We start from the raw sequence: 16,223 nt of genomic DNA, 5'->3' as shown, positions 1-16,223 counted from the left end.
ACCCAGAAAAAAAGCCCCGCTCCGGCGGCAGGAACTCCCGTCCCCTCCATTCTCCCCTCACCCCAGTCCCTCGCCGGCGACGAATACGCCGTTCCTCGGCCCCGCGGCTCCATTCCTTTCTAAAGTCCCACCGCTGGGGGTCTTCCTCTGACTGACCGACCTGCCCGCCCCTTCTCAGGAGCTCCCGGTCACTTTGGGAGGCGCGCGCCGGAGTCCCCTGTGCGGTTTTTGGCAAGGTGCCTAATAATTTTCTTAAATTATTGGGGGGGGCCTAGCCCCCCCAAACGAATTTTTGAGGGGGCTCGGGCCCCCTCAGGCCCCATGGAGTCGGCGCCTATGATAATAATAACTATTCATTTTATGATTATTCTTAGCCCTTGAGAACATTAAGCTATAAATTAAGAGACAGATTATTTAACACTCTATGTTCTTCCTTCTTTCCCCACCCCTAACCTGACAGGTATTCTATATTTCCTCAGTATCAAAAAAAGAAGAACTGGAAAAACTTACTGGCAAAGTGATCCCATTGGCCACTATCGCATATTTTTTAACAATAGTCGTTACAATTCTATCATGTGCAAGGTAACTTCTCACCCCATAATTCTTGGGAGAGGGAGGGAACCAGGGCCGTAGCTAGGGGTGGTGCAAAATAGGCTAAAAATGTGTCCATAAATATAAATATTGATTATTGCCTTATAAGAAATGGTTTTAAATAAAGGGTGAATTGAATGGGTGGAAGGGGGCGTTGGAGAGAGGCGGAAAGAAGAGCTAATTTGTCCATGGCTAAGGGGTGCAATCTGGACGGTTCTGTCAGGGGCGCAAGATCACCTAGCTACGGCTCTGCAGGGAACATCCCTCTTTTTCAACATGGGCAAATCTTTAATACGCAGGAGGCACATGTACCATGAAATGCCATATTCCACTAGATGCTTTTAAATCTGTTTTCCATGCTTTTTGGGTGTCTACTGGTCAAGTTTCTACAGTGTAGACAGAGTGAAGCCCACACATAGACTGAAGAGAGGGTGTTATCACTACCTAGAGTGGCTTTTGATCATTGGTACACTAAACACATGCTTAGTCTGCCTATTGGGTAATCCAGTACTGATACCTCTGCCAGTTTCCATTTCTCAGAGGGCATAAATTGGCACATACACATTGAAACTCTGAATCTAGATATGTTCTTCTTTATCTGCTTTACAGGATGGATTGTGTACGGACAAAAATTTGGGTTTCATTTTTTGGGGTGATGTCAGCAGGATTATCTGTCGTCAGCAGCTTTGGATTACTGCTGTTTTGTGGGGTGCCATTTGTTATCACAGCTGCAAATTCACCCTTTCTTATACTTGGTAAGTGGGCAAATGTATGCATTCCTCATGTTCTATCCAGTGGGCTTTTGATGAGACTATCTAAATATGAAAGAGAACTTTCACCCATCTATTATTTTCCTGAACTGTGCTAAGAATTCTAGTTTCTCTATGATAGAGCTTTCCAAACTTTTCATACCACACTTTTTAGACATGCGTCATTTCGTGACACAGTAATTCAGTTTGACTAGCAAACCATAGGTTAAACTAACCCCTTTTCCAGTCCCTGGAGGAGCACTGGGAGCATTTGCATGGCACACTGCAACCAACACACTAACATGTCGCGACACACAGTTTGGAAAGCTCTGCTCTATGGTGCTCTGTCATGGTTAATCTTCTTAGGCTACGGAACAGCTGCATATTCCTGCATTGCAGGGGCTTGAACTAGATGAACCTCAGGGTCCCTTCCAATTCTATGATCTGCACTATGATCAGCTATATCCACTTACTTGGGAGTAAGCTGCATTGAATTTAGTGAGACTTACTTTTGAGTAGGTGGGGCTGTGGGTTAAACCACGGAGCCTAGGACTTGCTGATCAGAAGGTCAGCGGTTCGAATCCCTGTGATGGGGTGAGCTCCCGTTGTTCGGTCCCTGCTCCTACCAACCTAGCAGTTCAAAAGCCCGTCAGAGTGCAAGTAGATAAATAGGTACCACTCCGGCAGGAAGGTAAACGGCATTTCCGTGCGCTGCTCTGGTTCGCCAGAAGCGGCTTAGTCATGCTGACCACATGACCCAGAAGCTGTACACCGGCTCCCTTGGCCAATAAAGCGAGATGAGCACCACAACCCCAGAGTCAGCCACGACTGGACCTAATGGTCAGGGGTCCCTTTACCTTTACTTTTGAGTAGAGAGGTATAGTATTGCACTGTAAGGTTCCAGTTGTGTGCACCAGAGTGGGGAACTGGTAGAACACAGGCTGGATGTCTCTTTCTAGCTCATGGCATCCTGTCCGTAACCACAGTGAAGTTTGGAGGAAAGCTTGCCATTGTCTCCAACGGAAGTCTTTTGTTATTAAGGCATCACAGGGCTCTCTGTTTTATATATAGAATTGCAATATTAATATAACTTACTAATCTGTAAATAAAAAATGACTAGGTGTGTTCCTCTTGTATATATCTATATATTCACATGTTTCTCCTGTGGCATGTTTGCAACTGGCATGATCAATAGTTCCTGTTCTTCAGGGGTTGGTGTTGATGACATGTTCATCCTGGTGTCCTGCTGGCAGAAGACTCAAGTGAAGAAGAGTGTCAAAGATCGGATGGCTGACACCTACGCAGATGCAGCTGTTTCTGTTACCATCACAACACTTACCGACGTTTTAGCCTTCTACATTGGAATTGAAAGTTCCTTCATGTCCATTCGGTCATTCTGCTTGTATACAGGCACAGCCTTTCTTTTCTGCTACGTCTACAACCTGACTTTCCTTGGTGCAATTATTGCTCTTAATGGCCGAAGAGAAGAAAGCAACAGGCATTGGCTAACGTTCCAGAAAGTGATGGATAAGCCTCAAGATTTGAAGAGCCCTATGTATAACAGGTGCTGTATAGGAGGGTTTATTGATGAGTCCACTGGAGCAGAGATTGAGCATCCCATGAATGGCTTCTTTAAAAATTACTATGGCCCCTTCCTGATGCACACCTGGACCAAGTTGTTTGTGACAGTCCTGTATCTGGCATACCTGGTAAGTAGTAGTTATGGGTGCGGACAACTTAAAGAAGGAATAAATGTCCGGAATCTAGCTGTAGATCGTTCTTATGTCATTCCGTATTATGACCTGGAAGAAAAATATTTTTCTGAGTATGGCCCCAGGGTCATGGTTATCGTTACGGAAAGCATACCGTATTGGATTTCATCTGTCCGTGCAGATCTTGAGAACTGCATGCAATCAATGGAAAATCTATCCTATGTGGACAAGGATCTTTCAGAGTCATGGTTGAGAACTTACGAAACTGTTGCAAAAGGCATTTCTTCAAATTTAAATGACCGAAGTTCATTTATTGGCAATTTATCAGCCCTGTTTAGAGTACATCCAGAATCTGAGTGGGATGTTAATGTTAGTGCTATGGAAATTCCAGTGTCACGATTTTTCGTACAGACCATCAATATTACCAATGTAGAGAAGAAGAAGGAACTTTTAAACCAGTTCAGACAGCTTGCAGAGGACTGTAAGTTACCACTGATGGTTTATCATCCAGCTTTTATATACTTTGATCAATACAATGTAATAATTAAGAACACCATTCATAGTGTTTTGAGCGCGGCTGGTGCCATGTTAATTACTTCCTTGCTGCTCATCCCCAATCCTCTTTGCTCCCTGTGGGTAACCTTTGCTATTACCTCTGTTATTGTTGGTGTGTCTGGTTTCATGGCCTTTTGGAATGTGAGCCTTGACTCCATATCCATGATCAGCCTTGTTATCTGCATAGGGTTTTCAGTAGACTTCTCAGCCCATATTTCCTATGCCTTCATTGCCAGTGAGGAACCCAGAGTGAACGACAAGGCAGTGGAATCTCTCTACCGCCTTGGTTACCCTGTCCTACAGGGTGCTGTTTCCACCATTGCGGGTATCCTGGTGCTGTCCATGTCATCCACTTACATCTTTAGAACTTTTTTTAAGGTAATGTTTCTGGTTATCGTGTTGGGACTCGTTCACGGTCTCGTTTTTATTCCTGTGTTTTTAACATTCTTTTTTGGGGATATTATTCCTTAAAATCAACCATTCGGGTTTCATCCTCAGACTCCAAAAACACTACCTGCCTGTTCATGATGGCATGGTTCAGACACCATAGCAATGGTGCGCCCCAGATAAGAGTAGAATGGGATAAATATGGTTTGGGTGCCTGTAAGGAGCTTAGCAACATGCTGAGACGGTTGCCTTTACAGAAGCACTTTGCTTCTCCTCTTTTGTGTTGGTATCCCAGCTGTGCCTTGGTTTCAGAGCCATGGCAGACACCTAGATAAGGGGGTGCAGTGTGGTAAAGGGAGAAGTCTAGCTGGTTGCAGTGTGGGTCCCTGTATGAGGCAAATTAAGTCCAGGCCCAAATCTCATACGATCTGGGCTCTCATAGTATTCGTCTAAACCCTTTTTAAATGGGAGAGTTTGTATTCTGGAGTGCCCCCCAGTTCAGACTTCATCATCATCGGTAAAGAAAACAGGATCGTTGATGTGAGGTTTGTCAAAAGAGAAGATCTGAAATCCGTGCCGTAGATTCAACCCTTAAAAGCACTGAGGGGCAATTCTCATGTGAAACAGGGCTGACTGTCAACAGGACATAATGAAGTTGAAAGCTGAGGTGATCTCTCCAGACCTTCATCAAAAATTGTAATGTATACTATTAAAATAATTCAGTTTATTTATTTATTGTGTTTACTTTTCTGTGCTAACTTCAGGGAGGGCGAGGAGTTAGCTGTTTGAACACAAGTGTCACTAGATGGCACTGTGGAAGAAGACTAGACTGAACAGGAAAATAAAGTTCAGTTTTGTGCTTCATCTCAAGATGGAACAAGGCTTCTGAGTAACTTGACAGCTATATCGCAGTGTGTTGCCCTGTGCCCCAGTTCAGCTACAACTTACACTATCTTTAGGATCAGTCTGTTAATCTGGCTGGTGACGGTGATGACAAATGTTTTGGGGGGGCGGGGAATGAGCAGAGGTCAGCATTATAAATGCAAATTTTACAAATTTGTTACAGCCATTTGTTTTAAGATGCTGCTTCCGTTCAAATATATTGTATTTTTGTAATACTCAAACTGTTTTATTTTGCCACTGGAAAATCACAGTCCATTTCCCTCACTCCTTTTACAATAGTTTGGCATACGCAGTTGTAAATACCCCTAGAACAGGGGTAGGCAACCTAAGGCTCGTGGGCCAGATGCGGCCCAATTGCCTTCTCAATCTGGCCGCGGACAGTTCAGGAATCAGCATGTTTTTACATGAGTAGAATGTGTGTTTTTATTTAAAATACATCTCTGGGTTATTTGTGGGGCATAGGAATTTGTTGGGACGCGGGTGGCGCTGTGGGTAAAAGCCTCAGTGCCTAGGACTTGCTGATCGAAAGGTCGGTGGTTCGAATCCCTGTGGCGGGGTGCGCTCCCGTCGCTCGGTCCCAGCGCCTGCCAACCTAGCAGTTCGAAAGCACCCCCGGGTGCAAGTAGATAAATAGGGACCACGTACTAATGGGAAGGTAAACGGCGTTTCGTGTGCTGCGCTGGCTCGCCAGATGCAGCTTGTCATGCTGGCCACGTGACCCGGAAGTGTCTGAGGACAGCGCTGGCTCCCGGCCTCTAGAGTCTGTCAAGACTGGCCCGTACGGGCAGGGGTACCTTTACCTAGGAATTTGTTTTTGTTTTCAAAATATAGTCCTGCCCACCACATGGTCTAAGAGACGGTGGACCAGCCCATAGCTGAAAAAGGTTGCTGACCCCTGACAGTTGTGCTAGTCACGCAAGTAGCTTTTGAAATGGTTTTCAATTCACATTCTGTGGAACTATGAAGTTCGTTGTAAGTTTGGTAGGGTTCCTTAACGAGAAGCTCATGCATTGCTGACAAACCTCCATTAAATCTTTTTTCTCTGCCTCCATTACATCAGCAGCGAGCCATCCACCAGAGCTGTTTCAAGTGGTCCGGGGTCTTGTACACTCTGGTCCATGTGACCACTGTGTACAATTTGCTCAACACTTTGTTGACAAAACCTCTCAGATTTCTTCAGATTCGGATACTGTAGTTGATACAGGTCCAGTGGATGTAACTTTGGATTCTGCTTTGGACTTTTCAAACTACAGCCCAAGGATGTGGACAGGATTCTTGAAAATGTGAGAGCTACCGCATGCTAGATCTTTTAGTTCTTCGTGATGTCTCCGCAGCTTTTAATACCATCAGCTATGGCAGAGCTTTTCAAAATGTGCGTTGCAACACGTGTGTTGGCTGCAGTGTGTAGGTGTGTCACGCAAACACTCCCCACGCTCCTGCCAGGGCTGGAAAGGGGTTAGTTTAACCTACCGTTTGCTAGTAAAACTGAATTACTGTGTTGCAAATTGATGCATGTCCAAAAAGTGTCACCAACGTGAAAAGTTTGGAAAGCTCTGGACTATGGTATCTCTGTGCTGGGACTTGAGGTCCTGCTTTACAGTGGCACCGTCCTTCCTGGATGGGTAAACCCAGGAGGTGGTCCTGAAGGACTCCTGCTCAACATCTTGGCTGTTGGCCTATGGCAGGCATGGCCAAACTTGGCCCTCCAAATGTTTTTGGGACTACAATTCCCATCATCCCTGACCACTGGTCTTGTTAGCTAGGGATGATTGGAATTGTAGTCTCAAAACATCTGGAGGGCCAAGTTTGGCCATACCTGGCCTATGGGGTCCTTCAGGATTCTATTCTATGCTATTTAGCATTTAAATGAAAAAGCCGTAACTCACTTTATGTGGGGCGTCTTTGAAAAGTGCTCAGAAACTTCAACTGGCTCGAAAAGCTGCAGCCAGATCGTAGACCAGAGAGCACATGACTTCTTTGCACAATTCAAAGTACTGGTTATGACTTTTAAAGCCCTACACAGCTTTAGTCCAAGCTATCTGAAAGACCGTATTCCCTCATACAAACCTGCCTGGATGTTGACAGCTTTGGGAGAGGCTCTTCTCTCAGTCCTGCCACCTTCCCAGGCACACTTGGTAGGGAGAGGGTCTTCTCGGTGGCTGTTCCCAGACTTTGGAACTCCTTCCCTAGAGACGTTAGACTGGCTCCCTCCTTCTTGTCCTTCCACCAGCAGGTGAAAGCTTTTGTTCCAAAAGGCTTTTGGGAACTGCCTGCTTTTAATGAGAGGGCTGGTGCCATGCTGTTTTTATTGTAATTATTTGTGTAGTTTTAATAGATTTTATATATGTGTGTAGTTTTACTTCTAACAATGTTTAATTGTTTTCTTTAGTGTTTCCTTTTTACATGTAAGCCGCCTTCAGTCCCATCAGGAAAAAAGGTGGGGTATAAATAAATATATAATACTGTAATTATAAGTAAAACCATTGAATGTACATATGAAAAACATTGGTCATAGGAACATAGGGAGCTGCCTTTTATTGAGTCAGACCATTGGCCCATCTGTCTCAGTATTGTCTACATTGATTGACAGTGGCTTCCCAAAATTTCAGACACTGTTTTCTCCCTGTTGGAGATTGAACCTGGGACGTTCTGCATGCAATATACACGTCCTGCCACTGAACCATAGCCATCCCCCACAGCCCCCATGTTGGACTTGCGGACAAATCTGTCCCAGTCCCAGCAAACATTGTTCCAAGTATTTGTGCATGCTTGTTGTGACGGTGAAGGGTTCCTGATCGCCAGAATCCATCGCACAGCAACGCTTATAAATCAGCCAATGGAGTAAGAACTGCACTGATGCCTATGATATTCTCCGAATCTTTCTTCCACTGTATGATACAAAGAGAAATACGAGTGAGAACATCTTTGTCTCCATAGCTCGTATGAAGCAATATTTCATCCACTGACGTTTCACACATTCTGGAGAACAAGGGCAGCCAACATAGTGCAGTCACAATGTTTGTTGGACTACAGTTCCCATCATCCCTGACCAGTGGCTATGCTGGCTGGGGGTGATGGGAATTGGAGACTGAAGGGAGTTGAAGTGCAGCACATGGAGGGCATCATCTTGGCTACCCCACTGCAGACTGTAGCCCTCATCAGAAAATTGCATGACCTTCATAGAGCTAATACGTGGAGCAGAGCAAAACCTCACCTCTTGTCAGTGACTCCCACCCCAATGTCCATGCAAGGATTACGGTGGTACCTTGGCTGCCGAATGGCTTGGCTCCCGAATGCCACAAACCCAGAAGTGTTCTGGCTTGCGAACGTTTTTTGGAAGCCAAATGTCCATTTCAGGTGTTGGCATTGTTTCCGGGGCCAACCAGAAGCCGCACCTTGGTTTGCGAACGTTTTGGAAGTCGAACAGATTTCGAGAACGGATTGAGTTCAAGAACCAAGGTACCACTGTAATTACTTGTAGGCATTGCTCAAGGGTGAGGATCTAAAGTAAGCCTTGCTGTCCTCCACATGAACCCTATTGATACCATTTAATTTTGGTATAGGACTAGTTTCCCTTGCTTTTTACTTTTATACCTTTGGGGGCGTTTTTTCCAAAACACCACCTACTTGTCCTCATTGTGGTGTCAATGGTTATTTCTACCACATTGCTGTTTTATCTTTCCAGCCTACCCTCTGATGTAGGTTAGGCTGACAAACTGACTGGCCCAAGGTTACCCCATGAACTTCATGACCAGAAGGGGATGTGAATGGGAGTCCCCCACTTTAGCCCAACAGTGACAGTTCTTAAAGAACTCACACGTGAAACTGCTGACCTAACAAATAATATGTAACGAGTTCCTAAGATTGGCCTCCATTCCTAAGAACTTGAAAGTGACCAATGTAGCACACAATTTAAACAATGGATCCAGAGGGAATCCAGGAAATTGTAGGCCATTTAGTTTAACGTGTGTTCTAGGTAAATTGGTGGGTGGAAAGCATTATTAAAGTTAATCAAAAATATGCCAACCCAAATCTTCCAAAGCAGGATCAATATGGTTTTTGCAAAAGTAAGTTGTGTCTCGTTAATCTTTCACAGTTCCTTGGGAGTGTTAATAAGCTTGTGCATGGGGCTTGCTTGAAGCTTGGATCATAGAGTTGGAAGGGATCAGTAGGATCATCTAGTCCAGAGGTGGCCAACTCCCAAGAGACTGCGATCTACTCACAAAGTAAACAACTGGCAGTGATCTACTCCCTTTTTGGAGGGTTCAGGTCAAAGTTGTTCAGCTTTTTTTAGGGAGGAGGAAAGCCCCGTTTTCTTGCGGTTCAGGTCGAAGTTGGTGAGCTTTTTTTAGAGGAGCCAAACTTGTTGAGCTTTAGGGGGACCCATCTCTACCACAGACGTCCAGTGATCTAACAGTAGATCACGATCTACCTGTTGGACATGCCTGATCTAGTCCAAACCCCTTGCAATGCAGGAATCTTTCATCCAATGTGGGGCTTGAACCTACAACCCACAACCTCATGCTCTACCAACTGAGCTATCCCTCAGGGTTAGCTAGTAAGCACTGTACACTTGGGATATTTAAAAAGCCTTTGACAAAGTCCCTCACCCAAGGCTCCTGAGCAGTGTTAGTAGTTGTGCATCAGTAGCTGGAAGCACAGAGGAGGAATAAATGGACAATTCTCACAATGGAGGGATTTACTCATTCCTAAATTTATATCTCACCTTTCTTCCTAGGAGCTCAGTGTGGCATACATGGCTCCCTCTTCTCCATTTTATCCTCACAAAAATGCTGTGAGATAAATCAGGTTGAGATATTGTGGCTGGTCCAGAGAGTCATGTACTAAGAAAGGTTCCCCAAGAATCTGTATTTGAATCAGTGCTTTTTAACCTGTTCATAAATGATATACGGTTAAAAGTAAATAGATTTTACTGACCTGTGGATAGTACAGTAAGGAGGGAAAAAATACATGTCTGATATTTTGGAAAATGTGCATATACATAAACATATATATAAAGTGACTGCAAGCACAGGGAAACAAACACCTGCAGGCATGCCCACAATGGACCACAAGTTTCTGGAATTCTTGGGGGGGGTGGGAGAGAACAGCAGCGCATCCACAGCTGTGGATGGAAAACATTAAGAGTGCAATTAAAAGTCAGGGCTGTGCAAGCCACATGCACATTAAAAATCTGGTATGTTCAGAGCCTATGTCACATCCTAAGTATATCTACTAGTATGTCATATGAGCAGGAAATCTATTTATATTCTTGTGGTATCTGAAATCTGGCACAAGCATCATTCTGTACAATAAAAAAATCTAAAACCTTTCACCGTGGCATTTAAAAGAACTTGCTTGGCAATCACATAATTATAATAATTTCTAGATTCATGAACTCTTGTGAATCTGCAATTTCTCACCAGTTTATTCCAAAACTGCTTCATTCAACTTCTGTGAAATCTTCTTAGTGCTAGCTTTAAAGAACAGTGCCTTTTTGCTCTTCTGGATCCTAGCTAGTCTTCAGCAAGCTTTTAAAATATATATATATATTTATACGTGGCACACTCATCATTAATTTTTTTTTATCAGAAGGCGCTAAATACTATCAAAACAGCAGATGCAGCAGCAAGCAAGTTCCTTAAAAAATCAGGTCATGTGCATAAGAAGTAAAACTGAAAGTAAAATACAATTTTTTTATACTTGGGGTGTGTTCACATTCCTGCCTCAGAGCGCTATTAAGTTGTTGTCGTCGTCCCCCCACCAGTGTGTTTCATGCCTCTTTCTGCCTTTGACTGTTCTCATCAGGACAGCTTCATTACTGTCAGATTTCTTTCTCTTTGAGGGTGCTGATGGCAGGAGAGAGACAAATTAGGAGTGGCTTAAGGACTCCAGTCAGCAGTATTTTATAATGGAGTACAAAATACATAACATGTCATGGGAACATGAATTAAAAACTCTGCACTGGAAATGCGGTGAGTGTACAGTAAACAGAAGTGGGGAGCCGCAGGTCGCCCACCCTTGCGGAAAAAGGACTGCCGAGACGAAGGAAATTCCCAGTTAAACGGGCTACTGGTTAAAAGATCACTTTCATTGCATCTTGGCTAAAAAGGCACTGCGCCCTCTCGTTCTGGATTTTCTCCGGAGTTTCCCTCAGAAATAGCGGTCACATTGCAGCCAAGAAACCGATGCCTTCGCTGAACGGGGTTTCCCTCAGCATCGCCTCGCTCCCTCCCCTCCAACCGACTTCTGAGGCGGTTAACGGGTGGGCGTTTCCCGGACGGCGAACCTCCGCCCAGCGGCCATTTTTACCACCTTTTCCCGCTCAGTTCCCCCTTTTCGAGATGTTTCAGAAACTCGTGCGAAGTGGGGCCGGGCTGCCCGACGCCTAACTTACTCGGATAACGGTCTGAACTCTCTTAACTCTTCGCCGCTGGGAGGAGGAGAAAGAGAAAAGGCGATGGCGCCCCTCGACTGCCACACGGACTGCGTGGAGAGGCCCCTGTCGCGCGCGCTGCGGGCCCTGGGCGCCCAGGTGGGCGCGCACCCGTGGCCCTTCCTGCTCGTGCCTCTGGCGCTGACGGGCGGGCTGGGCGCCGGCTTCGCGTCCCTGAGCAGCCTGGAGGACAACGACATCGAGGGCCAGTTCACGCCGCTCGGGGGCCCCGCCAAGGGCGAGCGGCGCTTCGTGCAGGCGCACTTCCCCACCGACGACGCGCGGCGCTTCTCGGCCGAGAGGCTGAGCACCGAGGGCTCCTTCGCCTCCCTCCTGGCCGTGGCCCGCGGCGGAGGCTCGCTCCTCACCCGGGAGGCCTTCGCCGAGCTGCTGGCGCTGGACCAGGCGGTGCGGGGGCTCCGCAGCCCCGACGGCCCCGCGCTCCCCTTCGCCCGGCTCTGCGCGCGGAGCAGCCCCGGCCACAACTGCAGCAGCGCCAACCCGCTGCTCAGCTTGGTGCAAGGCGACCCGGCCGGGATACAGGCGCTGCTGCCCGACCTCACCTTCCCGCTCTACGTCCCTCCGCTCACTGCCAACCCCCTTTACCTGCCCCCCTTTCTGGGAGGCCTCGACTTGGGCCCCGGGGATGGGCCGGCGCGCCCCGTCCGGGCAGCCAAAGCGCTGCGCCTCTTCTACTACTTGCAGGAGGACGAGGCTTCTCGCAGAAACGACAGCGCGCTCTGGCTCCGGACGTTTCTGGAGCGCATCCCGGGCGTGCTGAAATCCTTGAACCTCGCAACCATCCAGGTAAGCGTCTCCTGGCACGATGGAGCCGGAATGTGACCGATGTGAATCTCTGTGTCTGCCTGATGCATTACTTACTGCTTACTGGAGCGAACAGGATCTGAAGTCAAATCACTAGGGCCAGAGGTTCCCCATGCCTAACCCACCTGCATCAGCAAGTGGAGGCATTCAGTGGCGGCCAAATTTGACCTGCCAAACTTCACCATTTGGCCCATAAGGCCATTTTACCCAAACTATGCCCTCACGCCCTACATCTGATGTCACATGTGATGTCAGGCACAGGGCAGGTAGAGATAGGGCTAGATCAGCTGCACATACAACCAATCCCAGCAGAAAGGACCACCCATCAGCTGATGTATTATACTTGGGCACCATCTTCCCCTACTCCCATTGGCCCACTTTGACAGGACCACCCATCTGTCAATTTCCTCTACCCACCTGTCAAAGCTGGACCATAGGATGGGGAGAATCAGGATCTGACCTGATGATGGTTTACTGGGGTCTTGAGAATAATGTTCGTTGCAGGACTTCCAACTGCACTATAAATAAAGCTTTCAAAATATGTTTAAATAGGGGGAGCAAGGGGAATGAATTTGGGCCCCACTGCAAAAAGCTTGGGGCCCTGAATTAACCTCTAGCAACACCTCCTCCAGATTATGTCAGTGTGATGGCCTGATTTGTTCGAAATGCATATCATCCGATCCACAGCTCCTCACCCATAGGAACCCCTCCCCCTTCTTTGCAAAAGTGAAAACAAAAAAGGACTTGCTCACTTAACCTTTGTAGAACAGAAAGCAAAACCTCACTGCGTACTAAAACTGAGGGTTAACTAACAAGCCCAAGCAAAATTTGTACTGTATCTGTTTTCTCAGCTGGGGTTGTTATTAGTGCAACTAGTTCTGCTTCTCTGTGCTACCCAGGCCTGAATAGTTTCTCCCTTTCTGTCTCTGTCTCTTTTTTAACCTTTATCTCCCTTAAAAAAATCTTTTTAAATTAAGTGGTTTGACTACTGGAGCCAGTAACACTGTTCAGTGTAAGGCTATTAATATGCCTCTTTGCATCCAGAAGGGAAGCAAAGGAACTGCTCCAGACAGGTAAGTTTTATTCCATTTGGGTTAGCCTGTTGCAGCTTTTCATTAATTAGCATGTGTTTTCCCTCTCACCCTATTAAACAGAACTCATTGCTTTGATTTTACGCCTTCTGCTACAGCATCCAACCAGACATCAATGCCTGACATTTTATTGAAAGGCTATCTTTGTTTTAAAGTTAATTATCCTGCCTCCTTTGGACAATTATTTTATTATAAATATCAGGTGGGGTATAATATGCACATTTAAACAATATATGGAAGATGTATCTTTCAGCAGAAATGGGGTTTCTCCCTCACAATCCTCAACATTTGGTTAGTTTTACTGGCAGGCCTAACAGGAAGACTAACGGCTTCTGTTCCCTGCCCTGCCCACCCCCAGATAAAGGGGAAAATAAAGAGACAATTGTTCAGTTCCATGCTGCTTCCCGCAGAATTCTTTTTTCCTCTTCCTGCTCCAATAAACTTTTAACAGAGAGGTTGGGAACACCAAGTTGAAAGTTAATTCAGTTCTCAGCGCTACTAGTTTCTGTACAACTCGAGACTAGTCCTAAAATAAGTGGATTCAAGGCCTTCAGTTGGTGAGCACAATAATTTCAGAGCTCTGCTGGATTAGACCAAAGCATCCTTTTCACCCATAATGGTCAAGGAGATGCTTATGGGAAACCCACAAATGAGGATTGTATCCCTCTTTTGCTCTTGTTTCTCAGCAATTAGTACTCTGGTACTTAGAGGCATGCTGCTTCTGAAGCTGGAGACATGGAATAGCATCATGACCGGTTGCCATCGGTATTATTATCCTCGGTGAAGCTCTCTTAAGTACTTTGTAAGGAAAGGTACTTAAATAGCCATCATTTATTAATAAAGCCCATATTGCTCATAAAATTCTTAAATCTTTCATGAATTTTGCACATATATATGTATGTACGCATGTATGCAATATTGGATTTATATTCTCAGTGACTCAAAGCATGAGCAAATGGATAGATTTTAAAAGTTATGTAAACTAGTGGCTGTCTCTAAAAGTTTGAAGCCAGACAGTGGTGCTAAGCTGAAGCTTCTGTCAGTCATAGGTTATGCACACATTGGTGACTTGAGGCATTAGAGACTTTGTTCAGCCAACCCAACCAAGCAGCTTAATGAAGACTGAGAATTGCTGGGCGGCCTCAGAATGTTGAGTGTCCAATGGGATGCGGGGTGAAATGAATGATTCTGAAAGAGGGCATGGCTGGCTAACTTGAAGCCTTGGTGTATGAAGTCCTGCACTGTTTAGGACGGGCTATCTGAAAGACCACCTCACCCCTTATATGGCAAGTCACTGAGGGCCTCCAGCAGATACCACCTGATCAGGAGGTCTGTTCCGCACAATGTAGGACTTGGGCCTTTAGTGCTGTGACACCTGTCCTTTGGAATTACTCCCCACTGCTTGAATATTACACAGACGCTGTAGCGACTGTCTTTTAAGTGCCTCCTGAAGAACCTTGCTCTTAGCAAGTAGAGATCTTTCCCAGTCTACATCTGTATTGGAATTGTTTTAAAGATGTTTTTATTGTTTGCTATCCTGGGCCCCTAAGCAGGAACACTCCATGCTGCAAAATGTATTTCAGGTCCCACTTATATTCTGCTAATTGCACCCTATCTTTATACTCTTGTGAGCATTTAGATTTATATATTAAGAGAGAGAAAATATTTAACATGTGACCTTCTCTCCTCCCCCCCCCCCCGCTCCCTATGGCAGGTGGCTTATTTTACTTCATTGTCCAGACAAGAAGAGTTTGAAAAAAATACTAAGGAAGTGGTCCCTTTGTTTTCCATCACGTATACCTTAACAATAACCTTCTCAATTATCTCATGCTCAAGGTAATTGCTGAGGAAAGGGAAATCATTTTTATCTTTTCATTTTGTGAGAGTGTATGGGGGACTCCCTGGTCTTGAATGGGGCAACTGTGTCTGTGAAGGAGGAGGTGCACAGCCTGGGAGTCATTTTGGACTCACAGCTGTGCATGGAGGTGCAGGTCAATTCAGGACAGCTGTCTACCAGCTCCATCTGGTACGCAGGCTGAGAGCCTACCTGCCCACAGACTGTCTCGCCAAAGTGGTGCATGCTCTAGTTATCTCCCGCTTGGACTACTGCAACGCGTTCTATGTGGAGCTACCTTTGAAGGTGACCCAGAAACTCCCAACTAATCCAGAATGTGGCAGCTAGACTGGTGACTGGGAGCAGCCGCCAAGACCACATAATACTGGTCTTGAAAGACCTACATTGGCCCCCAGTACATTTCTGAGCACAATTCAAAGTGTTGGTGCTGATCTTTAAAGCCCTAAACGGCCTTGGTCCTGGATACCTGAAGGAGCATATCCACCCCCATTGCTCTGTCCGGACACTGAGATCCAGCGCCGAGGGCCTTCTGGCGGTAACCTCACTGTGAGAAGCGAAGTTACAGGGAACCAGGCAGAGGGCCTTCTCGGTAGTAGCACCCACCCTGTGGAACGCCCTCCCATCAGATGTCAAAGAAATAAACAACTATATGACATTTAGAAGACATCTGAAGGCAGCCCTGTTTAGGGAAGTTTTTAATGATTGATGTTTTAATGTATTTTTAACCTTCTGTTAGAAGCCGCCCAGAGTGGCTGGGGAAACCCAGCCAGATGGGTGGGGTAGAAATAATAAATTATTATTATTATTGTTGTTGTTGTTGTTGTTGTTAGGTATCATGTGTATACAGGCTTAAGAGGAGGTAGTAGATCTACCAAGCTTCATCTGAATGTTGGCCATCTTTCCCACATTCCATCTTAAGAATGCAGACTCAATGGCCTTACCAACAGCTTGGAAGCTTGCATCCTATTTTCTGCAACTAGAGCTTCAAAACAAAGCTTCACACAGCTTCAGTGCATGCATAGCCGATCCATGTGGTGCTAACGGGTTTAGCTTGGTTCAGTGGGAGGGGGGATTAGTACATGGACCATGATACTCTGAATCGAATTAGAATCTTCTTAA

The 16,223-nt window shown here is 45.9% G+C and overlaps 1 protein-coding gene and 1 long non-coding RNA gene across 2 annotated transcripts in view; one reads left to right on the top strand and one right to left on the bottom strand.

Annotated features, from left to right (window-relative positions):
- LOC309515862 (uncharacterized protein) overlaps positions 1 to 16,223 on the top strand; it is a 31,039-nt gene that overhangs the window by 12,533 nt on the left and 2,283 nt on the right. Inside the window, exons 6-10 of the mRNA XM_082194076.1 lie at positions 461 to 582; positions 1,201 to 1,346; positions 2,550 to 4,073; positions 11,197 to 12,140; positions 14,964 to 15,085. Coding sequence (XP_082050202.1) covers positions 461 to 582; positions 1,201 to 1,346; positions 2,550 to 4,073; positions 11,197 to 12,140; positions 14,964 to 15,085 — 2,858 coding nt within the window. The remainder of the gene's footprint in view (positions 1 to 460; positions 583 to 1,200; positions 1,347 to 2,549; positions 4,074 to 11,196; positions 12,141 to 14,963; positions 15,086 to 16,223) is intronic.
- Positions 7,416 to 11,203, bottom strand: LOC309515718. The gene is made up of 3 exons (XR_014212622.1): positions 10,601 to 11,203; positions 9,624 to 9,789; positions 7,416 to 7,785 (listed from the first exon to the last, which is right to left on the bottom strand). It is a non-coding gene; the product is annotated as an uncharacterized lncRNA (long non-coding RNA).

The sequence above is a fragment of the Podarcis vaucheri genome (genome assembly GCF_965113315.1).
Source record: "Podarcis vaucheri genome assembly, chromosome: 12".
Taxonomy (NCBI): domain Eukaryota; kingdom Metazoa; phylum Chordata; class Lepidosauria; order Squamata; family Lacertidae; genus Podarcis; species Podarcis vaucheri.
The sequence above is the reverse complement of the archived record's forward strand: the minus strand, read 5'-3'. Positions and strand labels throughout refer to the sequence as shown.